The sequence below is a fragment of the Passer domesticus genome, chromosome 2 (genome assembly GCF_036417665.1).
Source record: "Passer domesticus isolate bPasDom1 chromosome 2, bPasDom1.hap1, whole genome shotgun sequence".
Taxonomy (NCBI): Eukaryota; Metazoa; Chordata; class Aves; order Passeriformes; family Passeridae; genus Passer; species Passer domesticus.
The window spans coordinates 116488177-116515879 of NC_087475.1; the positions used below are offsets into that span (position 1 = coordinate 116488177).

General features: G+C 36.7%; 1 protein-coding gene across 14 annotated transcripts in view; it reads right to left on the reverse strand.

Moving 5' to 3' along the window:
- Window positions 1–27703, reverse strand: part of LOC135294941 (uncharacterized) — a 326225-nt gene that overhangs the window by 85807 nt on the left and 212715 nt on the right. For 5 of the 14 annotated variants that reach the window (XR_010356932.1, XR_010356925.1, XR_010356931.1 and 2 more), the window contains one exon: window positions 6611–6659. The exons of 4 other annotated variants lie outside the window; for them this stretch is intronic. Coding sequence is in view for 1 of the 10 variants with exons in the window: in XM_064410889.1 (XP_064266959.1) it covers window positions 6611–6659 (49 nt within the window). In the remaining 9 variants the exon portion in view is untranslated. Of the gene's footprint in view, window positions 1–6610; window positions 6660–11926; window positions 12085–12635; window positions 12820–13177; window positions 13446–13639; window positions 13945–27703 lie in introns of those variants that run through there. 5 more of the 14 variants (XR_010356929.1, XR_010356926.1, XR_010356927.1 and 2 more) reach the window with 5 other exon arrangements.

Consider the following 27703-nt stretch of genomic DNA (forward strand, 5'->3'; position numbering starts at 1 on the left):
TAATACAAAACCTGCTTCTACCTAAATTTTATTACTAGGATCCTTCTTGCTATATTTTAAGACCACATGGTCTTCACTCCATCATGAATTATATTGTTTTACTTTAGCAACTTCTTTTGTGTCCTTAATAGAGTTGGGGGGTTTTTGCTCTTTTTTCCCCCTCAGTTTTATTTAAAGCACCGATTTTTTTTTAAATTTTCTTCAAGAAAGCAGACATCTCTAACACACCCTCTGCTCCTTCACTCCATTTATTTTTGTTGATGTTTTCTATTTGTTCTACCAGACTTGGTTTGGCTGCCCTGGTGTATTTTGTCTCCATCCTATGTTTGCTGTCCAGTTTGAGAACTTCCCAGCAGATGGGGTCTGTAAATTTTCTTTGTTGAGCATTGGGGCAAACAGTCAGCACTTAGTGAGGAAGACTCCTGGTTGCTCAGGAGGAACAGGTGTTTATTATCATGTTGTGGGACATATTCTGTCCTAGTCACATCTAAAGAGAAAATCTGAATATTACTTTGAACACTTTTGACAAGAAATTAGCTATATAACTTTGATGACATTTGATGAATTTCTCGGTCTTCAATATCCATTATATTTTAAAGGAAGATACAATATCCTAGTGCAGCTCTAGCTTATACACTAAGACTTTGCAGGTCACCATTTTTATCAAAGGTTTGTCATTTTTGTGTTCTCAAATGTTTGTCATTTGTGTGTTCTCAAATCTTAATTACAGTATGTTACTGAATCCATTGGCAAAATACAGACTCCGTGTACTCATGGTTTATGTACAAAGGGATTTGTTTAGCATTAGACACACATTCTTAGCATTGTACATGTCTGTTTCACTTAGTGGTAAGAAAAGGCTAAAGTAAAATCCAAACAAATTCACCACAATGTTCAAATCCTAATTTATCTTCAGCTATTCTAGAAGTACAGGATCTTCCCATGGGCACTTTCTTAGCCACTTAGGAAGCTGTCATGCTGAAGTGGAAATATTTATAATTGGTTAGGATTTCGGTGGTTTAGGTTGTTCGGGGTTTTTTGGTTTTTGTTTCTTTTTTTTGTTGGGTTTTTTGTTTGTTTGTTTGGTTGTTTTGTTTTTTTTTTGGGGGGGGGGCGTTTCTTTTGTTGTTGGGTTGTTTTTTTTTTTTTTTATGTTTTGTTTTGTTTTGTTTTTTGGCCATCTATCCAGAATTTGCTAGATAAGAACTTCCCATTAAGTTTTTCCAAAGCAAGACTTTCATACCAAATTTTCAGTGATACATTTCAGATGCACATGAGAACAATGGATCAAGGAAAAATAAAGCAGAGAGACTTTGCTCCTGGACCAAGAGCTCCAGGAAGGCTGTTCCTTGTTATTTCAGAAAGCAATGGAAGTATTCAGGCACTACATTTGGAAATAGGAGCAATGACAAAGGCTGAAAAGGTTTCTTTTAACAATGTCATCCCCGAAAGTAGCTCTTGGCATACAAATCAGTTTGCCAAACAGGAGACGCTAATTTTAGTGAAAGCTAAATTTTCCTGATCAACTCTTAACAGCTAGAAGCACTGTGCATAAATTCCCCTTGAAGAGTTAGAAGACTTTGTATGTTGGGGTGGGTAGGGTGAAGCAATAGGGAAATGTGGAAAATGGTGGAGGAAATGGGAAGATAGGCTGAAGAGAACACAAGTGAACCTCTACGTGTGCACAAGGCACCACCAGCTATTCTTGTCCTTCCTGACACATTTTGCTAATGACTCCACTTGATTCAAACATTCCTTGTAAATCAGACCTTCAGGATCTCTGATTATTGTCACTGTACTCTGCCCCCTTCTTGCTGTCCAGTGCCCAAAATGGGATATCATGCTCCAGACTACCAACACGGTCCCAGCTAACAGGGAGTGTCTGTCAACAGCAACTGCACACACTGCACAGACATGCATTTTTACTGAGCTACTGACAGAGAGAGAAACTCATGTTCTGCCCCTGAACAGTTAAAGATCTTTGCTCAGAGATATACAATATCCCTTTAATCACCTGGAATTGGAAGGAAGTTCTACAAGAGGCTGAATAGCTCAAAATAAAAGCCTCTCCTCATTGCCTCACAGAAAAGTGAAAATACTGTTTGGAACATATTTGCTTTTCTGTACTTCTAGTAGTTGAACCAGTGCTGATCAGAAACAACCTCAAATCTGAAGCACTCGATTAGAAAACAATAGAAATAATTATGCAAGACAGGAGAGGAGGGGATATATTTGTCTTCAGTGCTACTGCCACAAGTGATGACCCTGCACAAGAATAGAAGTCACAGTGCTCACATTTCTGGCTGAAAGCAGATATTCCTTCACAAGACCTGCAAAAAGCAGGGTATTATCACTTTGAATGACAACCCTACTAGGAGCTGTGTCTTTAAGCCTTCCTTAAGCAACACTGAAACATTTCAACAGGATGATGTTAGGAAGCAGCAAAATACCAAGGGATTTTAGCCCTGTTTAATGGAGGGCTTGGGAGAAGGCAAGTGATCAGAGCCACCCAGCTGGACTGTAGGGTATGGGGCCTCCCTGCAGAACACGGCTGTATTCATGATTATTTTCAGTGTAACTATCTGGGTGCTGGTCTCATATAATATATTTATAGTGGTATAACACCTGCTGACCCCAAGTAAATCACTAAGTACACCACTTCTGAGGGTTTCAGTGGTCTTATTTCCATGAGCATATGAGGCTTATCCACAGCCAAAGCCCTTGAAACTAGGTTTTCCTTATCATGTATTTCATTTTCTAAGAATGAACATGAAAACTCACAGCTTAAACTGACAACTCATTAATGTTTCACATCGTACAAAATCACAAGCACAACTGAAGAAGTGCAAAATATACGTTTGTCACATGATAGAATAAGCAGGAAATATTTTTGACAATTTTGCCTTCAAAAAAAGGTTATTCCTTTAAAAATAAAGTTATTTGCAAGGAAATATGTCAATTTACTTGTTATTTAAAAAAGCAAGGAGGGTTTTGAAATTGTTTAAATATTCTATTTAAATATTTTCTGAATTAAAAAGTTCTGGTTTAAAGTTCAAAACTTATCTTTTTGGGTTTTTTTTTTCTCCTAAAGAGTAATACAGATGTAGGAAAATATGACAAAATGAAATATTTCAATATATTATGAAAGCAAATATGTAACTTGATCTGATACACCTTCCCCTTGACTTGTATTTATAAGAGGGGATAGTTTAATATCATATCATATAAATGATAGTTTATCTTCTTTTTATTTCAGAAATCAGAAAGTTATGAAACTTAAAAAAAAATCTTGACACACATGATAGTTACTTTTGATCTGCCTTCAAGTTCTGTAAAGTAATTTCATCAAAAAATCTGAAGATTTTTTTTAGCAATATTTTGAATGTGTCCTTTTCCACCCTGAATTTTTTCGTCCTAGGGACATACTTCTTAAAAATCAGTCTTAATATTAAAGAGTATTATTTTTTTTTTTCCTGTGGCTTAGTCTTCCCAAGGCCTTAGCCAAGACTTCTAATATTATAGACCATATTCTTATGGCAACTGATTGTGAAGACACAGACGGCGTTGGCAATCAGTGCTCTGGATTTACAAGAAAATATTAACATCAACGGTTCAAAGCCCAAGACAAAAAAAAAAAAAAAGTTCTAAATAGAGATAAAATGCAGCATCAAGCAGGGACTCTCAGTTCTCTTTCTGGGTGAAATAGGGAGCACTGCAGTTGTTGAATCTGGAATACTACCTAAAAAACAGGATTAGATGTTCAGAAAAAGAAATCCTTGCCAAATTTGCAGTATATAGTAGCAATGGTATGATATATATTTAAAAGATTCTCCACTCTCAGTCACCAACTCCCTGGCCTCTTATAGAATTGTATTGAATGTCTGGGAGAGGCTTATAGCCCAGAGAAGCAGTGCCTCATCTGTTTGAGCTACACTGGACAGGTTTGCTGCCCTTGACGGGTGATACACCTTCGTTGGGTTGTCTCCTGCATCTGTGGGTTAGAGCAGAATCTTTGCCATTTAATTAACAGCCTTTTTCATGCCCCTTGTGCCCTTTCCATGCCCCTTGATGCACAGCCCCAAAACACTCTTCCACATCTCCCCCACTCAGGGGGAGTAAAATGCTATTTTACTTTTCAAATAATAGGAATGTGAATAATCAGAAAGTACTCAAAATTCTGCAGTTGCCAAGGAAGCAACCTCCCCAGCATTTAAATAATCTCTTTTTTTCCAATAAACTACTTTTGTCTAACACACCTGACCTTCTATAGAAACTGACCCTTTATACAAAATGGTTATGTACAAAACTGTGAGAGTCTGGCCAGGGCTGGTCTCTGATGTGAGCAGCCAGCTCAGAGGAGTGACTATTAACAAGTCTTAATTGCAGCGGAGTGTAATTTAAGTGCCAGGTAGTGTTCATTTTGCACATTTTCACATCTGAATGTCTGTATTCTTTTAGACCTTTCTGGGTTTCATGTCAAATGGCATTTTGCCAGAAAAATACCCAAACACAACAGTTCAGTGCTAAAATCCTACCTCCTGGGCAAGCAGTGATTTAAACGTGGTTTAATATTAAATGTATGTGTATGTGTTAGTAAATATATCCTTGTAAAACTGTCACTGGAAGCACAAACTTGAAGTCTTTATGCCACAATAGAACATTTATAATATACCATAGCTATCACAATCTATATGCATTAAAAGGAAAAGGTCAGATGTACTAGCAGTATTGATGAAATCAGCATTTTCACTATGATGTTATTAATATCCTTCTTATTGATTGTCATCCATTTCATTGCATCCTCAAGAAGTTCCCATTCACAGGCCAGCTGCAATGAGCTGATCTGGACCCTTTGTCTCAGAGGCATGAAATTGTTAAAGCCAGAGCACTCTTGTTTAGCAGCACCAGGGCCACAGTAAGTTATTATGTTATTCCAGAAAAATCAAACACACTGGGCAGTTTGCTACCCAGGTTGATTTTGCATCCCTCACTGAATCCATCAATGCCTTTGTAAGAACTTAAAAGCTGTCAGACAGAAAAGCTAATCCAAAAACTTAAGTACAGACAATATGTTAAGTTTTACATTAAAAATTATTTGATCTCAGCGGCCATTTTTCTGACTAAATCTTCTGCAAATTATTCTGACATTTGCACACTTAAAATGAGATTTTAGATTCTGCTTAGTCAAGAAAGAAAGACCTAAATGAAAAAAGCAAATGCTGTATGAAAGAGTCCAACTAAGAGGAAAAAAACAGAAATCCATTTGATTTACTCAGTATCAGTATTTCCCTAAGGAAATTGCTAAGGATTTGACTCTCACTAGAAAAGGGAGCCTACAAGTCACATCTGTGGAAGTAAGTAAAGAAAATATGTGCAAAGGTGTACAATATTACACAGGACATCTTTAAAAACCTTCTCTCATAATTTAGCAGCATGGCCAATAGTCCAAGATCCTCAGACTAGTAGATCACAGCCTTAATTTTTTTTCAAAACCCACTCAAAGTCATAAATTATGAGTACCTCTGCAATGCTAGAAGAGTCAGTAAGAAGGTGGCAGGCACAACATTCCCTTATGTTTATTTCAGGTAGCAGCAGTAACTAAAACTTCTGGAACTGCAAAAACTTACTTCTGAAACAGGGATTTTATTTTAATAACAGCATTTCCAGAGGAAATACTAACTTTGTGAAAATCAGTGGGCTATTATGAACAGGTTGTTTATTTAGCTAAAACAAAATATCTGTAATCTTCTCTCAGTAATATTTTAAAGCCTATCACCTTTTCTAATTATTTTCTGATTTATTTTCTTCCAAGTAGTTCAACTAAGGATGCATCATGGAAGCCTATAAGTAGAGTTTTTCATGTTTTCTGGGTGAAGTGAAATTAAAGTCTATTTTCAATATATCATATTTTTCTAGTTTCGTGATTATTACCACATCTTGAAAATTTGTTTAAAGAAACTGAATCCCAATGTTTTACAATATCATTTATTCACTGCGCTGAAAACAAACACCCAAGGAAAACCATACAAATTTGCTACATCTATCTGGTAAAAAATGAAATCACTAGCAAGGAATCAACTGTAATGTTTTCATTAAATAAGTGCTAATTTTTGTCCAGAAAAATTTTGCATATTTACCACAGCTCAGCTATGAACTACTCACGGAAAATCCTAAGAACACAAAGTGAACACAAAATGCTGTTGTCTAAAGACCCCTCAGATTTACAGTGGGAGTGTTGATGCCTCCAATCTTTTTATTACCTGAAAAACCATCAACGGCTTTATAACGATGAATGCAATGCAGCTCACTTTGTGTTTTAAAAACAGCAGATGTGTGCCAGCACATCTGGAAACCACTTTTAATTATACTTTCCTCAAGTGGGAAAGCAGTAGCTTGTACCCATAGCAAAGGTTTTATATCTGACCACACAAACGCTTGCAACCACCTGTGCTGTACACTGATTTTCATTATGGACTGTATCACATTACTGCCCTATTATTCCAGAATGCCATTTGAAGCTGTTGTGTGACTAAGCTGCATCAAGTGTGGTCTTGAAAAGGCCTCCACTCTACAAAAATGTAATAAACTTGATTGCAGTTAGGGTACTTACCACTGAGGGTATCACAATATGCGTGCTCCTCAAGTTGGCTTCTCTTGCTCTGAAAGTCATAAAGGGTATACAGTAACAATCATTATTGCCAGTCTGGGAATTGGAATTTACCAAACAAATGCATGTCCCCAAATGAGATACCTTGTAAGTATTTGGAATTCCTTTCCAGTACTTGTTTCTTTCCTACTATTAATGCAGCTGTATTTTAGTAAAATACTTTGCTGCTTCTGCCATGCTCTGAGACCACAAAAAGCAATTTCAACTGTGATCTGCCAGCATAACACAATTTCATTTCTGTCATCAATATTTTCATAGATTGCAAACATTGTGAATTACATGACTTGGTTGGGTTTTCTAAACCTAAACCTTTCTTCCCTACTCCCTCTTTCCCCACCCAAGTATAACAGCATTTTTTACATCACTGTTCCTCATTTCTCACAATTAAAAAAAAAGGTTTCAGATGTTTGCAAAACTCTCCTTGTTCACAGCACTCTTTCAATATTTTGGAAGGTTGTAATGTTGACGTGCAAGATTTTGTATGTCCCAGTGGAAGGGAAAGGTCAAGCTTTTGTAATGCTTGGGAGACGTGGCATGCCCAGGGATGCACTCCTCAGAAATGGACACCAGGATGTGCAAATTTGTAAAACACAAAGTACGTCATTTTATGGATTATGTTTTAGGATAATTTGCTCTGCTGACCTGCACAATGTGAATGTGACTTAAAAAGCACCCAAACATCCCTTCAGTATAATTTATACTGCTTAATAATTCATTAGCATGCTTGAAAGAAAGGTTTCCACATAGTTATAGACCTAAGAACCCACATTCACCTGTCCCATATTTTCTGCATATAATTGAGGTGTTAAATTTTGCTGCAACTCATGAAGCCCCAGAAGATCCCTCACCAGACTGAGCCTTCTCCCAGCGCTCTGCCCACAAAACTTCTCCACACTCTGCTGAGGGCTCTGGGATGGCAGCTGAAAGACACTGCCCCGCTATGAGAAGGGCTCAGAGCAGAGCTCAGATCCCAAACCAGCCGCTTGCTCCCTCTCCACTGGGCAGAACAAATGCTCTGTGCAGTCACAAGTGCCTTGCCTTGGCTCCTGCCCTCGCTCCGCTCTCCCTCCCACCTTGCTCTGCGCAGCTGCTCCGGAGCCTGGGGCCCCCGGCTCAGCACCCCTGGGAGCTGCTGCTCCTGTATCAGGCAGGGCTCCCTGGGCCAGCAGAGAGGGAACAGCAGGCTTTGCTTTAAGGCACCTTTTTGTCTGGGCATCCCAGAGCCTCACACGTGACACCTGGTAGGCATTTCAATATTCAGCCCACTATTAGGCATTAAAGTTATATAAGGGATGTTCATTGGGTCCTATATACAGCTTTTGCAAAAAAATCTATCATATTCTAAGATTGAGTACTTTAACAGTCCATAACACCACTGCTGTGAAAGCATATCTTGATTTCACACTGCAAATTATTAGCCGTGCAAAGAAGGCACAATATTCCTACTACTATTCTTTAGTTATCTGTGGTACATTTTTACATTGCTAAAAGCAGTGCTCATTTTCTGTGAATTACTTAAAAGAAAAAAGGATCTTTTGTCTACTTTAAAGTACAGATACATTCTGAATACAACTTTTTAAAGGTTTTGCAACTAAACACATTTATACGGCAAACAAAGATTGAAGCATTCTACAGTTCTGTAAAAAAGATAAAAGTATCCTTTTTTTGTTTGAAGATGAAGGTATCTTGGAATCAACCTTGTTGAAAGAAAAGTGTGCCTGATTATCAGAACAATAGGCCTAGAATATAAATTCATTTCATCATGGACATACACAAATACAGCATTTTAATGGGGATACAGACATGTAGCTGCACATACTGAACTCCACTTGAAATGGTGATATGAACTGATAAATCAAAGTCAGGAACAAGAGTCATTTCCAGAAGGGGAGAAAGACAAGTGAAAGGACCGTAAATAGCCAAAAAAAAGCACTCAGACTCTGCTTCTTTACAACACAAGGAAGGCACATTCAAGCCTTTTACTCAGTAAACCTTCCTCTTAGAGGAGTGCCAATAAAGACAAGGAAGCTGCTTGTGTAGGATGGCAATGCTAGTCATGCTAGTGCCATCAGGAACTAAGGGAGAAGACCAGCCAGTCACAGTGTGGGATCCAAAGACACGTAGTCAGGGGGATTCTGTCTGCTGACTGCAATGGGCACTGGATCAGTCCCTTGCCCTTATACCTCTTTAACTATCCCACTCATAACGCTGTCAACATGAGCTTAAGGATGTGGCTGCAAAGGAGAGAAGAAATGTCTTTGAAGTCATGAAATATATCTAAGATTCTGGATACCTGCCATTTTAAAACACTGAGCCGAGCACACCGCCTTAGCAGCAGGTTGACAGTCTGGAAGCAAGGAGCAAACAGAGGGAAAAAAATGCTACCATGCATCCTCCCTGTCTCACTCCCTCTGATTCCAGGCTTTTTAGGTGCACTGAGCCACATCCCCATGCCCAGCCAGTCAAGCAGCCCCTGTGTCTGCAGCCGTGCTGGAGCCTGCCCATCGTGCTGCCAATCCCTGAGCCCTCCTGGAAACCAGCTCCGGGGGCTGGTGCTTGCTGCTGCACATATCTGAGGAAGAGAAAACATGTGGGCTCAGGTTCAGGGTGCTGGAGAGGCTGAGCACGCAGAGGGATTGCTCCCAGGAGCAGGGAGCAGTCGGCAAAGCGGCAGCACTTTCCCCAGAGCAGGGTGGATGTCATGCCTGTTCTCCCCAGAAGCAAACTGACTGAAAATGCTAAAAAGTTTTTGCAATCCTATTGGTCCTGCCAAGGGAGCCTGACTGGCAGGACAATACATCTTTGTTCTTGATTAAAAACATTATTTGGGTGCAATAATCATTTAAAAGCCAAGAGGAATAAGATTTTGTGATTATAACCACAAATTTTCAATTGAAGCAAATGTTTTAAACAATCAAGGTTTGGTAGAGACAGGAGAGAGAGGGAATAATAACAACCTCTATTATGATTCCATATAGCCTTCATCCAGCCAGTACAATTTTACTTGTATTCTGAAATCAATGCACCATAATCACAAACCAAAATCGTGACGGCAGTAAAAACCCACATACGACACATGCAGATATGGAGGGATTCCATCAGGACATTGCATTACTAGATACTGTAAGTACCCTGCCTGCTCTGTTCTCCTTTTCCTATGAACATAGAACAACCGTGGCTATTCTAATTCTGAAAAATGGGAAGCAGAGCAAGAAAAAAGCGGAGAGAATTTGTGTTAAATTGGATTTTCTTGTCTACTCCTGTAGTTTTTATCACCCAGATGACAAAACATTATCATTAGCAGTTTATACCAAAAGTTAACATTTGCCCATGGTTTTCTATTTTCTCTAAACCACAAAGGTTGGAGCCTGTTATGCACTCCCCTTATCTTACTCTGTTACTTTAGAATCTAAGAGCGCACTGCGCACATTAATCTTTCATGGCAGAGTTCACTGAAGTTCTGCCAAAATTCAATAATTATGTTCCATCCAATCCAGCAATTTATTTATCTCATTGCAGGAATTTAGAATATATAGAACAAAGTGCTTACTTTATATGAATTAAATCTTTGCTTAAAAAAATCCAAAAAACCAACAAATGCATAAGACAAAACAAAACAGCCCTGTTTCACTTCTACAGTTTTAAAACACACAGCACAATCTACTGAGAAATAAAGCTATTTTTACAAGAGCAGTGTTTTCTTCATAAACTGAAAGTGTTCCACGATGTTTAGAGTTCTTTTTCTTTCATATAAGTGAAAGTATTTTATAAATACATTCGTAACTTTTATTCAAAAAACATAACAATATCTACCACTTACACTGCACTACAAAATTATGAAATATTAATGACTAATGATCAATAAAAATACCAACTAAAAAGCAAGAATTTGTTTTCTGAATGGAAAATATATTGATTTACTGCACTGAAATGGGGATAACTGAGACTTCAGCGTCTCTATGGAGCAAAATCTAAGATACAAAATTACAATGAAGTTAAGCTTTATAATTGCACTCTTTCATTATGTGTTTGCAAACAAACATAAAACATAAAGCCCTCCAAGTAGGAAGATTAGAGACACATTATTCCTGAGGGCTGTTAAAAATAAAAAGAGCATAAAAGAGAATATTTTATATTCTTCACCTTTTTTAAAGGCAGGAAAAGTAACTAACCAGTTATTTATCAACTTATTTTTAAAGAAAAAATTAATCTACTGGTTTTGGATTTTAAAATGTAATGCAGTGTCTATGCATTTCAAACTTCAAATTTGTGAATACAGAATGCTGATTTGTCTGATGAAAACATGACTTTTTTGCATGTTCGTATAGATGATAGATTTCTTAATGAAAGAAAATGTTAATTTGGTCTCTGCAAACAAAAGTCAAATTTATATTTTTTAAATTTTTGAGAAAAACTTTGTAGTTCCATATATTAGATTTTACATTTCAGTCATGCTATTAGAAAAAAAATCTGGATTTAAAAACTGTACACAAAGTTTTTAGAGAATAACTTTCTGATTTGTAACACAAACTTTCACCAAACAAAATAGAAAAGAAAACCTCTAGAAGTAGTACACTAACATGTGTTCATTATTTCCCAGTAAAACCTTCTAGGCAAAACTAGTAATATCAGAGTACAACACTTTAAAGTTAATTTTGCAGTAACAAGGTAGGTATATGCATATTTTAAATTAACAGTACCTAACTCAGTAACCCAGGAGAAATTACTTCCACGCACCAGCAAATAAATTCCATAATGATTTGCAAAAATTGTACTATCACATTTACATTTGCACCAAGTATGATAATTTTCTGGCAATGCTTTATGCTAAAATAGAATTCAACAATAATTATGCTTTACAACAATAAGCATTTTTCCCCGTTGTAAAGCTCTTCAAAAGCCCCAGAAAAATACAGTTAAGTTATATGAGTTTTATTTTACTATAGTTCTCCATCTATTCTTTTGCAACGCGTTCATCTTGTCTGCTTATTTTCACTGCAAATACAACGTGCTATAGTTAAACTTGCAGGAGGCTTTTGAGTACTGTAACTCAGTCTGCTGCAACGTAACAATGAACAAACTCTCCCAGCCAAGTTACATGAAAGTACCGATTCTGAGGAGTCTGTAAAGCTCGAGCTTTCCCCCAGTGTAGCTGTGTCTTGCATTATGTAATAAAGGAAACACACACACACACACACACACACATTCACACCCCCCACACCTCACAGAAAATGCAGTTTAACAGAAGAGAGACAATACCTGCAAAGCCCATTTTAACAGCAGCCAGAGGGATCAAGGCTGGGGGCAGGGGGCAGGGAAGGTGGGAAAAGGCTGTTCCATATCGATATTGCTGCCGAAAGATGGTGTTGCTTATAAATAAACAACACACATAGGAAGGAACGAGCAGCTCCTCGGCTACAGCCACAAGTGCAGAAATGTAAAATAAAAATACCTGACAAAAGTGCTGCATAATGCATTTTGTCTTTACATTGAACACACATGGAAACGACACTGTAGAGCATACACAGTATGTAATAGGAGGTTCTTAATTTCCAATTCACAGAACGTTCAAGTGTGCAGTAATAATGTATTCACTTACAGTGCCAAACTTGTTTATATAATAGCAGCAAGGAATAACTCATTTATTGCACTGATGAGCTCCACAAATTTCAGAACTCCAAGCACACTTGAAACATGAACTTTTGCAGGTCCTTACTAATGTTTAGACTAACTCCCTTTCCCCCTTTTTAACAACAAAGGACTACCCAGCTCCTGTTCCCTGTCTCGCAGATCAGACCCATACCCAGATTTCAAGGAAATGGGATAAATCCAAAGGCACGTCCAAGATTTTCCTTGCAAATTTCCCCCCAGTGGACCCAGGCATGTATTTTTTTAAATAGATATATCAAAAAGCTCTACTTATACAAAAATTCAAACAAAGAAACTTCTCGAAAATATCATTACTTACTGTTTACTGAGAATAATTTACTGAGATCAAAAGTTTAAAGTTTCATCTGCTTTACATCCACAAGTGTTTTAAGCAACCCCTAATACTGTATCTTGCTTAAATGTGACAATTAGTGCTGCTTTGGCATGTTGAAAAATACAAAGATACCAACGATCCTCATTATGCCTTAGCTCTCTGTAGCCTGGTTTTTGGAGGTGCGTAAGCTGCGGAAATTTAGAATGATAATAGCAACAATTTGGTACACGAGGAAAATACAGACCCTCCCCCCCAAATGCTTCAGATATACTGTATAAAGTCATTTTGACATGCCTACACAACTGGTTGTGGCAGCTTTCAGACATGATTCCTAATCACAAAAAAATGCTTCAGGTTCTTTTAGAGAAAGCTTGCCTTGGGAAGTTGATTTTGGCCAAGTGCCAAAATCATGTGCAAAAGGGGCCCTCATTACCAATTCATGGCAGCCTTCAGCGCTGACAAAAAATGTGACCCAACAGGCTAAAGCAACAACTAAAATTAAAAAGTATGAGACAAAGACAACTTACTTAATATTCCTTCCATCGCCACGTTAAACTTTTCCGTAATTAAACCCTTGTTAGTTCAAAGCAGTTTTCAACTACTTTTAAATGATTGCACAGGCAGTCTGTAACAGTGGAAAGCTTTCCCTGTAAATTCTCCCCAGCCACTCCACTTCTAACAGCATTTGGGTCCGACCGCAGAACTTTTTTGCTCTGCGCCTCTGCAAGAAACCCCTCTCCAAAAAGAAGCGAAGCGTCCGCGCGGATTCCAGCAAAAACTAAGCAGATCATTACAAGATTTTGCAAGCAGTAAAGGCATAGGAGGAGTGAGGAGGAGGGAGGAGAGAAAGGGCTTGAGACGCAGGAGTAGCTATTTCCTAAACTTTCTAAAAAGCTTATCAAAATGGGCATGCAAACTTGAAGCAATTGCAATTAACAGCGCTCGCTGCCCCACTCTCCCATAAAAGCAGATTTGATACACAGCCTTACCTAGATGTCGTCTGGCTTTTCTGTGGATCAAAAAGTTTCCTGCCTAAGCACAGAGATATTCTTTCACAAACCATAAAGGGCCCTTTTATTAATCCAATACTGTAACAGCCCACTTTCTAGACCACGTTGAGAGCAGGATGCATCAGCTTTCGAGAGAAAAACAGTCTTAACACACAATTAGTGGCAGATTGTATAATAGAGGATTTATCTTAAAGAGTGAAAAGGCATTTTTTAAAAAGCAAAGAGGGTGCGGTCAGATGTTAGGCTATCCCTGAGAAAAGGGGCCTAGGCTGCACTAGTACCTAAATACTAGCAGAAGCTTACTGGGAAGGGAGCCAATGGAATGACTTTGTTTGACCCAGCTGCCAATCTCTCCTGAAGCACTGCGCCAGACTAAACACTGACACTATTTTAACTCAAATCAGGCTACAGCAGCTGTTTGCTTTCCGGCTCTCAGCTATGCACCATGGCCATGATGACTCTGCACAGCACATATGATAGAGCTGGGGCACTTCTGCTAAAATATGTTTCATGTTTGGGCTGGTGGTATAGAAGTGGGGGCTGGGGTAGCTGTTTAGTCGGGGGGAGGGTTCTTCATTTTTTCTTTTTTTTTAAATTTATTAAACAATATCTCTGCCTCCATTTCCCCCAAAGTCAACTAAAAATGAGATTTGAGGCTTGCAAAAAAATCAGAATTGCAAGTCAGGGGAAGAACAAAAGTTTCTGCTTGGGACAGACAAGAATCAGAATACATTGTAAAGAGGTGTGTGTGTGTGTGTGTGTGTGTGTGTGTGTGTGTGTATAACTCCAAAAATCCAGCTACTACTACAGATTATTTATTTTCCTCTCGTTAGGTGCTCTAAAATTGATCAGTATAGAAATAATCAACAGACTCTCCCTCTCATTTTCAACTGTAAAAATAAAGTTCAACTATATATATATATATGTATATGTATATCTCAGGCATTTTATACATAAAAAGCAGGCATTACATGTCTGCATAAGAGCACACATTTACATATGCATCCAGATTCTGATCTAAATTACACCAGTGCAAATTGCACTGTAAGCAATAAAGTTATTACAGGTTAAAACTGAGGGTGGAATTCAATAGGCAATTTACATATGAAAGCATATGAGACTGAAAAAATCCATGGGCATTAGTAGAAACAGGCGTATGGCATGGAGGCTGGCATGTCTTTTCTAATTCAAAAAAAGTTAAAGAGTTACAGCAACAGAAACAAAGCACATGCACATATAAAATCAATAGAAGCTTCTGAAGCACTGGGCATGTTGTACAGTTCAACATGGCACCGACAGGTTTTCAGCACTTACACCTAAACTTAGACACAGTATTTAAACCAAAACTCTGATTCCTCTCACCTAGCCACAGAAGGTTGCTAGCTGGTCTCAAAAAATTGCATGTCATGATAACTTCCCTAATCAATAAAAAAAAATCAGAAGAGTACACCCACCTAAAAGCAAAAGGCACAGATAATGAACCCAACTCTTTATAGTTAATATAAAAGTGTGTGGAAGGTCTTGGTCCTGACATGTGAATACCTTCAGTAAACACTGCTGGGTATTTCCAATTCAATATGTATACTCAGTAGAGATAATGGAGAAAAAAATTATTAAACAGAAATGGAAAAAAATAATAATAAAAAAATCTATTCTGTAGAAGCTGAGCCTGTTGTTCTGTCACAGGCTGTTGGCACCAACAGATTTCCATGAGCTGTGCAACAGCCTCCTACCGAAACCCAGTGGAAATCATTCATATTTCACAAGCTCAAATCTCACTAACTACCCTCACCTCTCACTGGTCCTCAAGTACATTAACAGTTTTAGAAAATATCCTGGAAAATATCTTAAATAACCCACCATTAAATTAATATGGGTTACAAATGAAATTACTAATGGCTAGTACAACAAATGTCAATGTTCCTATCTAACCTGAGAATTGAAAAGGAAGAGCACACCTGCATTATGTCCGAAATGCCATGAAAAAATGTGCAAATAATACAAGAAATGCAGTTACCTACACCTGAGAAGTCTGAAATCTTAAAATGGCAGATAGGTGAGACAAACACAACAGTTTTTGTAGTACATCTCCTCTCTCACCAGACAAATATTCACCACAAGATGAATTTGCAGGCCCCCTAAAGAAAATGTGTCTCCTCAGCAAGGAGGGTGTTTGCCCTGTGAACTCACATCTCACCTTGCTCTGCACTAGAGGTAAAACTGAAGCAATATCTTTAGAAAGACTTTAACAACAATGAACTTAGCATGGCTGGAAAAGAACAGAAGTACAAGATAAAAAGCAAAATACAGGCTGGAGTGAAGCTTTGCCAGCTCCTTGAGGCAGAAGAGAAGGTAATATGGCCAAATCAACAGACAAAATTTGAAAATTATGGGAAAGGATGTTCTCAGTGAAGCCAGCAAGGAACATATCCAAGACAGCAAGGAACACATCCAAGGCAGGACAAGATCAGGATGCAGATAAACTATGGTAGATAGACACTTTAAACATTGTCATAAAAGAATTCTTAAGGGTGCAACACAAATGCTTTTCATTCAAACATAGTATAACCAGCAGAAAGCTTGCATAACCTTCTCCTTCTTGATAGAGTTTTGCTGACAAATACAAATATCTTTCCTTCCAGAAAGCTGTTTAGAATTCTTATTATCTAATAAATGAAGCATTAGTACAGCTAAGCATATTTGCTGTTCCTGTTGTATAAAATCTCTGGTTGGTGTTAAAAGGATTCTCTGTTAGAAATAAGACATTCATTTTCTACCTTTGATTTTGAGGTTAGGGAGCTGAGTGTGTATGTAATTACACCATGAGCATTTATGCCAACTAAACCTCTTCAGGTTGTTGGCCAATATTGATCAAATTTATGATTGGAGGTTTCAGGTGTAATTTTTACAAACTCAGTAGTGTTGAGACCTTTGTTCCACAAAAAATATAGGTCAAAAGAAGGGAGGAGTGAGATTTTGTTGGTATTCCCACTAGTAAATATGGAAAATCTGTGGAAGACAAAGAGCTAACTGCTTCATTACTTCATGTTGAAAACTTCCACCAGACTCACATACTGTTTTAAATATCAAAGTCCTGTTAACCTCAAAAGGTTCACAGGAAAGCAGGCTTCTCTGGTCATGAACTACCTTTCTTTTAGCGGGGAGCTGGTAGAAAGCATATTGAATATATCATCAAATGTTTTGCATTTTGATTTCAACTACTCAATTAGAGTGGCTTATTTTCAACCCTGTTGCTTCTATGTTTAGAAGCACAGCTTTGGCCCAGTACTTTATGACTGCATGATTCCTCACTTCAAGTTAATTATAAAATTTTAATTGATTTGAACAGAGTGAGGATTTTATCCTTTTCATCCCCAAGCCTTAAGTAAATTGTCAGGGGGTCCCAGATAACAGTGCATGTCAAGAATTGTGCAGGTTGTGATCTACTTATTAATCACTGAGGTGATCAGTAACTTTCAGCTTCCACTTGTGCATCAGCCACTTCTAGAAGAGGTGATGGCCAAACCTATGACATAACACTGTAAGTCAATGGCATTGGAGTCTCTGAGCTCCTAAAAGTCTGTGCATTTCTTCACAAACTGAGCCTTCTATTATTTGAACTTTCAATAACCATCACTGCTAAGCTGGAAGTCTTTCACTAGTGAGAGTCACTGGGGAAAGAGAAAAAAGAAGAAATTAAACACAGAATAGAACATACACTTTACTGTTTCAGTTACTTCAAGGGAACAAGTTAAATTTCCAAAACTGAAACTGACTTCAAACAAATTTATTTCCTTACCTACTGCATTAGCACATCACACAGCACTAATTTTATTAATAAGCTTCATTTATAATATGCTTATTGAAACTGGAAGACAATGGCAAAATGCAAGAGGAAAAATAAAAGGAAAAAAGCAACAGCTGCCTCCTTGCAAACAGGAATAAATGCTATACTCTCTATTAAAAAGTGAGAAACATAAATAAATCCAAGAGACAGTCACCTATTCATGGCAAAATGCAACCCAGATGCTAACAGCTGAGAAGAAACTTGCCTCAGAAATTCAATTGCATAACTATCTTTCATTAAGGATTTTTGTAATCCTCTCAGTAAGCCAGTGCCCACCACACCATCACCAGCAGTAGTGCACTAGACTTTTCTGTTCCATTGGGTTAGGAAATCTGGGCTTGCTGTAGTCCATACACATTTTTAAACAAAAGCAGAAAACATGGCAGTGACTTTTGTAGCTATGGAGTTAGTTTAATTCAGACTCTAAAATTAGTCTTGCACAATCTCATCATCTCCAGATGCTCCTTTACGCTCATAAATCCACTAAAATGTTTATATTGTCTCATGCAAAAGGGTGAATGCCTGCTGAGGACTGTTGCTCCAAGGCAGCAATAACTTACTATGTCTTTTCTGTAGCAAGTTGCAGTGGTTTTTTGAAGTACAATCTATAGACATTTGCTCTTTCCATCACACCTCCCACATTTCCACAAGCCACAACATATTTATGCTTCAAGACATCTTCTGGAACAAATCAGTTTTAGTTTTGAATTAGAATACAGTATGACATGAGACAGATATAGCTGGGGTTTCTCCTAAGAAAAAAAAATTGTGTGCATTTAGAACAGACACCAAGCAAATATCAAGCTTGCATATAAGCCTCAGTTCCAAGCCAAGGAAATAGCTACCATATGTATCAAAAAGTCAGTATCAAACATAATTAGATTAGATATAACACAACTGGGCCCCCAAAGACCACCATCCAATCTCACTCATTCCTTCTTTGGGACCAATTATCATGTTATTATACTGAGTAGTGCTGAGAATCCATCAAGGAAGAAGATCCTATTGTGTTGCCAGACAAAAAGGCAGTTCTTGTCTCAAACATCATCCTTTTTGTCAGTCAAATTCAGCATTGGAACATAAGATCCCTGAGCTCATAGACAAGCTTAGCAGTGTTCTCCCACCATCATAATTTCTTTGGTAGTTATGATTTCTGAAAAGAGAGACATTTCCCAGTTTTTCCTCTGTAAGTAAATATCTTTTATGGACTTACATTCTATTGGTTTCTCTAAGAAGTGACTAGACATGATAAAGAAAAAAAAAAGAGTATCAGGAAAAATAAAACAATGAAGATTTTTGGTAATGAACCCCTCCAAGCACTACCATTTACAGCATTGCACAGTACTGAGATGCAAGCAGTTCTAGGGGGAGTGTGATACAGCAGCTCAAGGTGACTAGAGATCTGGATTATGGGTGCTTACTTCCAACCCCATTTCTGGCTCAATGGGTACCCCATGGGATATAACTCAACATCCTCTGATCCAGATTTCAGCTGATGAAAAAGCATAAGGCTCAAAAGGCATATGAAAGGACATGCAAAGTCAAGCCTTTGTTGTCTACATTTTAGTTTCTCTAAAATTGTGGCAGAAAATGTTCCTACTGATTGATAATCAAGTAACAATGCACTAATAAGAAAAATATTAATTCTTACTGACTTGAGATACACCTTTGCAGCAATCAAAGAAATTATTTGATCATAAATTAATGTAAACTGAACTAAATTTCTGACCCTGTAATTTTTGTAAATTTTTCATTGCCTGTAATGTTCATCAAGAGTAGAAATAAATATTAAACAAGGTTCAATTGAATATCCAGAATAAACTTGTGGTTGGTTGAAGTGCCATTTTTGTGTAAATTGGAGAGACAGGGCATCAGATTTAGTTTTTCACTGCATATTTCACAAAGATAGTCCTAAGCACAAATGTCTGGAGTTTTAAGCTACTTGCTTCACTGCAAAGCTTAAATAACCAGTCACTCTGCCAATGCCTATGCCTTTAAGTCAGTGCTGTGTTGACTCTTTAAATATTTTCACTTTTTAATATAAACTTTTCAAGCAAAAATTTCTCTTAGAGAACAAGGACCCTACACAACCAAAAATGGAGAGAAGTTACCGCTTCCTGGCTTTTCAGTCTCACCTGTTTGAGTACAGCTGACCCAGCACAGATGGATGCATTGCTCCTGTCTGGGGGAGGGCCTGTTTATCAGCCTGTTAATGACTTACAGAAGGAATCACCTCATTTAGGAGTCATGATGGTACTGACTATTAATATCAAGCAGAAGAGCCAACCAGCTACACCAGGAGATTGGAAAAACCTGTGTTGGGCTCTATTCCAAATTCTGGAGAGGAAAAAAGCAACCTGGGATTTTGCATGCATTGATGATTTGCATACATTGATGATTTAAAAATCCTGCTCGGCAGGAATTTCTACTCCTGCACATTTAGACACAACTGAAATTAAACCTAGTAATAGGAGAGAAATTCTTCAGATATTCAACATCAAAATAGCTGGCGTTCATGTGCATTCTACATCAAAATAGCTGGGCTTCCAAAATATTACATCAGAGCGTGTGGAAATTAAAGCCTTTATTTGCATAATATAAATCCACCTATAAATTGCCCATAGAAGAAATATAACATGCAATTGAAATAACATATACAATGCCATATTGTATTCTTCATGCAAAACTGACTGCCTAGAGTCTTCTCCTTCCAAATCCAACACAAGACAAATGGTACTTCTCTAGAATCCTTTAGTCTTTGCCAACAACTACCTAAACAAATAAGCAGTGGATAATGAAGCTCAACTATTACCTGCACATCTATGACAGCCCAAGAGAAAAGACCACCAGCTCCAGTCTCGTGACTAGGTAAAGAGAATCATAACATTACATGATTTTTCTTAGTCTGTGTTACAGCACAACAGGTTTTACAAGGACGCAAAGCAGAGGAAAGCAGTGTAATTGATAATTCATCAAAACAATATGCTGAAAAATGTACTTAAAAAGTTTTGTCATACTATTTTGATGTTCTACATTTTCATGACTGCCACTAACTGTCAAGAGAAAGTTCCATGAAATAGAATGATTTGCACAGATTAAAATTGTACTTCATATTCAATAACAGTTATTTATACAAATATTAACCTCTGCATAGACACTACCCTTCCTGAAACAATGCCTCCTCATGTATAAACATAGGCTTTTATTCCATTCCCATCTGCATTTTATTAGTTATTTTAGACAGCACTTTACTGTGGAGAAGTTTCAAGTTTAATCTAAGGCAACTTCTGCATCCCAGCTGAGAAAGTAGCAGCTATGAAAAGTAATTTGCAGTTAGTCACATCATCACAAGTTGGCTTACATTTACTCTGTATGAAGTTAAATTACCATTCCAACATGAAACCCAGAAAACTGGAATTCACTTATGATGAAGGCTTTGGAAAACCTTTTTAAAGCTATATGCGTGGTCTGTCCTATCTCCTTGACAAATATAGTTTCCATCAATATTAGAAAGCTGTATGTGAGTCCTGATGGGGAACACATACTTGAGTCCCCTGAGTAATCACATATCATGAACAACTGAACATAGAGTTTTTGTTTATGACTTTGTGTACATTTGTAATGTGGAATCTTGGTATGTGACAATCCCTCCAATATCACAATATTTAAGGAGTCAATATGTGAGGAATGGGCTTCACAAACTTCTACACATACCAAATCTTTCTCAAACATTCCATTCTCAAAAAACCCAAACAAAACAAAACCAAAAAACCACAATAAGAAGAAAAGAAAGACAGCAATCTTCTCAGTTTGAATTCACATGCACTCAAATTGATGCTGGAAATGATGGTTCCTCCAGGTGCATTTGGTTCCTACATATGCTCAGCACATTTAAAAAAACCTACTTCAAATCTGTGACAAGTGCATGTAAAGACCTGGATAGTAAGCTGACTAATTTCTTTAGTCAAATGGTGGTGGTGTTTCAAAAGCTTCAAGTATCCACTGCTCATCTGACTAAGGAGTGGAGAGAATGCAGAAGAGAGGACATAGAAAGAGAACAGAGCAAAAACCTTTTCTGGGCTTCAAACAAAAGAACATTAAGGTTTTCACAGCGTTTTGGGGGGTAGTAATTGAGTCACAAGACTGGACATGAAGAAGCTAAAATGCAGTAATACTTCATCTTTCAGCATTTGGTGCAAAAGCCTAGCAAGCTGCTATCAAACATAAAGGTAGTGGCCAAGGGCAAAAGGACCAAAATTGGGGTGGTGGAGTAGAATGAAAATGATGAACAAAAATTGTGGATACATTACTAACAATGCCAAGCAAGTACAAAAGAAAAAAAAAACAGAAGGTGGTGGTTTAGAAGGAAGAAAAAGAGGAAGAGAAAAAGAAAGAGACCTTTTTTTTCCCTCACTCATCAAGCCTGCAACAAGGCAGGAAAAACAGAAAAACTTCAATTATTTGCTACCTCAGGTTCTATTGTCGGACAGAGCTAATGATGGACATCTCACGGGTCATTCAGCCCTAGGAATGAACCCATTTGGAAAGTGACAGAAAAGCTTTCCTCGTAAAAGACACCTGCCAACTAATAGCATCATTTGTGTTCCTGGAAGTTCAAAGGCTTTGTTAAATTTTGGAATTTCTCTTAGAAATAACTAGAGGGTGCTTCAGCCCACAACGCTTTTACTATTCCAGCAAGTCAAGTGACTTTAAATATAGTTAAAAATGTGTCTTTAATTCCCCATTCTGTACCTCCATACTTACACTACACTAGCACAAATGTTATATGAAACTTTACATACAAAAAGATTGTCTCCTGTGCCTTACAAATTTTTTTAAAATCTCTATTGTTTGCAAAAATCTATGACAAATTACTCATCACAAGCTCATTGATGACTCATATATTGGCAAAATGGACAAAATTAAAAACTGTTGATTTTTTTATCCTGAATCTATGTTAAACTGAAATATGTTCTTTTAAATCAAATAGGTTTATTTCAGGGATGCAGCTGCAATGTGAAACTGGAGGGGGTGAGTGGCAGGGGGGATGGGATATAAGAGAATCTAGAACTTTGCAGAAATCATTCTATCTTTTAGAGAAATGCAACTGATATTCTGTTGAAGTGCATTTCCAAGACTATGAAGCTACTAAATTTTATACCAGCTGGAGATCACCTCCCATACATTATTTTCTCCTAACAAGGAACTTGCACTAGTTTTAGATTTGGATTTAGGCAGAAAGAATCAAAATGAAACAAAGAGTGAACAAATAAATAGATGGCATGACTTTTTTTCTTTTGATGAAATATTTTCTTCTAATTAGGCTTTAATTTTGTAGGAAAATATAATGGGTGTATAAATTTAAAAATTCATTATGTACAGAAAATAATTAGAACATGCAAAATCCTCTACTTTTAATTTGGGGCATGAGAGAAAATTGGCCAAAATATTTGCTTAGCATCAGAGGCAGAGAATCCATGGTCCTAAATATTATATGAAAGAGGAGCAACCAAACATAGTAATATTTAACAATAATATAATGTTAAATGTTCATCTACAGAAGAAAAAACACAACAACAAGAAAAAAAAAAAGATGTTGCTTAGCCATGCCTTAATTACTAAACTATGGTTTTTAAAAAATGTAATAAGAAAACTATTTTTTCAAAAGAAACAGTTAAGCAACAAAGCTATTTATGCAGTTTTCTCAGCACTCAATATAGGACTAAAGAGCCTGCAATTTTCAAGGTGATTTGCAATTTCCATTAATTTGGTGGAGGTTTTGTAGCTCAATAATGAGACACTTTCATCAGTTATTAGTGAATCAGAACTGTTTACAGCTTAAATTCAAACACAGTAAATACAAATGCAAATCTGCATGAGATTTTTTTTTCTATTATTATTTCTAGAGGGTAAAAGAAGGCAAATGATCTTCAGGAGAATGGGAATGTTTATCATTACTTGCCTTAAATTGGTCAACAGCCCCATACCTGAACTGGGGGTAGGTGGTGAATATCAATATTTGGGTTCCAATAAAATGCAAGTGGTCATTTGGGGATGGGTTGATGCCTTTACTTCCCCAAAACCTGAAAATCAAATGCTATTTTCTACATTATTTTGGACTGCTGGTTTTATTAATTCATCAGCTTCTTGATTCAAGGGTAAATGTCTTGATGTTTAGGATCTATTGTAATTCTGGCCTTTTAGATCCAGCACCTTAAAGTCCTCGACCAAGTCTATAGACTACATCTATATTTTGGAGTTTTGATTGAATGGATTAAAATGAGACCCTAAAAAGGAAGATTTAACTGTATATTAAGGTACCTGAAGATTCAAAAAGACACTCAGAATAGTTCACAAGGTGACCAGAGGGATTCCTAATGTCTTCTGAAGCTGATGTAAAAATCAATGTCAACAAAATTTTATGTCACTGAAATCCGATTCTTTCAAAGCATGTTTGAACATCTACCTCTACAGCTCTAGTCCAGAGAGGAGTAAAATCATATTTTTTTCATTTCAATTAGCAAGTATAGAATACTCCCTTCCTTCAAACCAAGCTGTTAATTAAAAAGATGAAATACATTTAAATTAGAGTTGGGTAACACAGAGGTTCTACTCAATAGCCACTTGATGGCAGCCTCATGTGTAAAAAGATTTGCCTGCGAAGTTAAAACTTTAAAGAAATCACTTCAATAGCAGTAAGAAGCCAACCCAAATGATACCTTGATTACTTCAGAGTATTACCCTCCCAACAGAAATATTCAAGGTCAGCAACTAAATCAATACGTAAACCCATAACAATAATGAATTTTAAACTTCAGAAATGCTGCTATTAAGATTATTCCTTAAAATCTCTCTTTAATATCTAGTACTGAAAAGTTTAGTACCTGTTATGACTTTGGTATTCATTCTATCGTGATATTCATTCTAGTATAATGGAGAGTTAATTTCTTTGGGAAGAAGCAAACTAAAAGAATTCCATGAGGATTTATTAAAAAAGAGTTCATGGACACTTTTAAAATGTAATAACTAAAATGTAATAAAAATGTATGACATTAGTATTACCAGCCCAGTATTAATTTTGCAGCATATAAGTGTGAGAGTGCTTTACATTTTCTGCCATCAAGATAATCTACATTCTTTGGTCAACAGACACAGCCAAATAAGCTTGATAGAAGAGGAAAAGGAAGTATGGAAGGTCAAGTTGAAAGGTTTCTCTTCCTCTCCTGACTTACTAATCAGTTTGCACTTCAGCCAAGAAAGCAGCCCCAGACTGTTTCAGCAGGGCAATGGGAAGGACTAGATCCCTGTGCTGAAAGTGAACCAGTTAGGTTCTGCTTTTACCTCCAGGATGTCCAAATGTGATCACACCCAACTTCATGCATTTTTACACTGGTTTGAAAAACAGATCATTCCCAACAAGTAATGACAGCTCAGCATATTGAAAGCGTTGGTCAGTAATATATTGCAATAATGCACTGTAAAGACAACTCTGTGAAGAATATATTCTACCCTTGGTTTGCAGTACTAGACATGTATCTAGTGAGGAACAGACAAATCTCTTATTCCAGTCTTTAAAGAGTTAGGCAACTGGTTAAGTCTAAATACTGTCACTCTCTTGATTTATCACTGGAATTTCTATTGCCATTAATGGTTATTCAATACACTGAGTGATACTAGCAAAAAAAAAAAATCAACATTCATAAATAGATTTTTTAGTAATAGAAACACTAAATAACATCCTGAGCTAATACAGAATTCATACCCACAACATTTTTCAAACTTTGGGTAACTTCCTTCATTCCAAGCACTAGAGCTGGGAACGTTTTTTACCCAAAGCAAAATTTTTGGTCAAGGTCTTAAACCTCTTCAAATATGATTTAAAATAGAAGCTGAAAGAGAAAGTCCATCAAGTGCAGAACAATAAACAGAAGCAATGTTTTAGATCTAAAACTAATGTTACATTTCTCATTACTTTTGTGAGCCACAACATTAATAGGGAATAGTCTCAATAGTTCAATTGTACTTGAGTTTTAAAATTAGATAAATGTCCTCGGAATTTCCAGAAATCTTTGAAAAAATAAATTTAAAAAGTATTTCCTGCCCAACCTCCATCAAAACCATTCTGCATGAAATGAATTAACATAAAAAAAAAATCAAGAAACTAGTTCTCTGGTAGTTCTATCAAACAGAATTCAACACATGATGGCAACATAAAAAAAATACGAAACATTTCTGGGACCATTCTTTCCTTAGTATCTTGAAAAGACATTTTTAAACTTTTATGTGAACCTTAATGTATTCAAATGTGACTTCCTAAATTTTTCTTGATGTTTTATTTCACTTTAATTTATATTTAAGCTATAAACACTGTTTTATTTTGTACCTAACAGTTTACCATAACCGGGACTGGGAGGGTGAATTGAGAGGAAGGTAGGAAGTGGGACAAAAAGTAGCAACTGTAAATTCAATTTCCAAATGTACCATTACTATGTTCCTTCCTGTACTGAGTACTGCATTTTATTAGTCTTTATTTTCATATTGAAAATAAAAAAGATAAAAGATTACTGTAGTCTGAAAAATGTTATTCCAGTTAAACTTTAAGAATATGAATCACATATGACTGAAACATGAACATAATAGCTGAAATTACTTCTCTTCATACATAAAAGAAAGTCCTGACGCTGCAACTTCAGTGATTTAGTCAACTGTATATGATTTATGAACAAATTTTTAAATTAAAAACCTGCTCCTCCTCAAACTAGAGAGGTAGCAGAGGGATTTGCTCATTTATTAAGGACCAGTTACCTCAGTATTCATTTTTGTAGAACTCCTTTTTGGTTGCTATGGGCCAAAATTTTTTATTTTGCCATTTGGAAAATATATAAAAGGGGTATTGCCAGGATTGATGTATTCCTGATTAAATCTTATAAATGTGGTGTGATAGTCTATTACTCATCAGATTTACTCTTTCAGTATGGTGGCAGGCACACAGAAAACTGTCCTGGAAATTAAGAAGACCATTCTATAGACCATAGTCAAGCAGGCTCCAGAGCTGATGGTGATCCCTAAGTCACAGAATACAATCAAGACTGATAAAACCAAGTAATTTCAAATTTTAGTGGTGAAAATGAGAAAAAAAAAGTTTCATTTGCTTGGCTTTTAAGTTTACTGATTAAATTCAAGTCTATTCCTTGCAATTAACAAAGCTTTAAAATTGAACACTTTAATAGCACAAATAATTGCCAAACATCACAATAAATGGCAGTTCCATGCTGACTATGAGATTATGTATTGTGGTGGAGGCTGCTCTATAGGTGAGCTTAAAAGTATTTTAAAGAGGACGTTGTAGGTCCTTGCTGCACAAGAGTAACATTCTTGTTAGTGGAAGGGAATTGAGCAGAGGGTAGAAGGCACTGGCAGAACAAGAGGTGCTGATTTTTGCATCAACAAACCAGAAAATGTAAGCAAGGTATAATGACTCATGATGGAGAGAAGCTGGAATAGTGAAGAAGCCTGCAGATGTGGGTGGCAACATTAAAAAACATTCTTTCTAAAAAATGATGAAATTTCATGCTCAAGTTCTGAGATAATCATGTTTTAACCAGTTACTACTATTCAGTATTTTATGTGTTGGGAAATTTTGGAGATTTTTTCGTTATGGTTTTGTGGGGGTTTTGTTTGTTTGTTTGCTTTTCATTTAAATTGACAATAAAATGATCTTACAAATTTTTTTTGGTGGAATATAGATCAGATATTTGCAAATGTTACTTATCTTTGAACCTATATATTGCACTTCCCTCGACCTTCTAAGCAGTTAATATTTCATAATAATTAACCAAATAGTTTAGATTTCCACATGCAATCAGTTTCTTTCCTTTCTAGACAGAACTGATGAGCAATAACTACAAATGTTAAATGCTCTATAGATATTTCTTCTTAACATTGTTTCTATTTACTTATGCATATCCTTTTTTGGTTCTTTAAAGAATCTTCTTCCTTCAAACAGTGTGAATCCCTTAATAATTAGGTGGAAGATGTTTTCATACAAAGATATATAAAGGAAAACTGCACGTGCAACTTCATGAGTATATATAAAAGCCTTCCTTATTTTGCTATTGGTTATTTACTTATCAACAGTCACACCATACTGTGAAAGTAATTCTATTTTTACTGGAACAGAATGGACAAAACAAGAA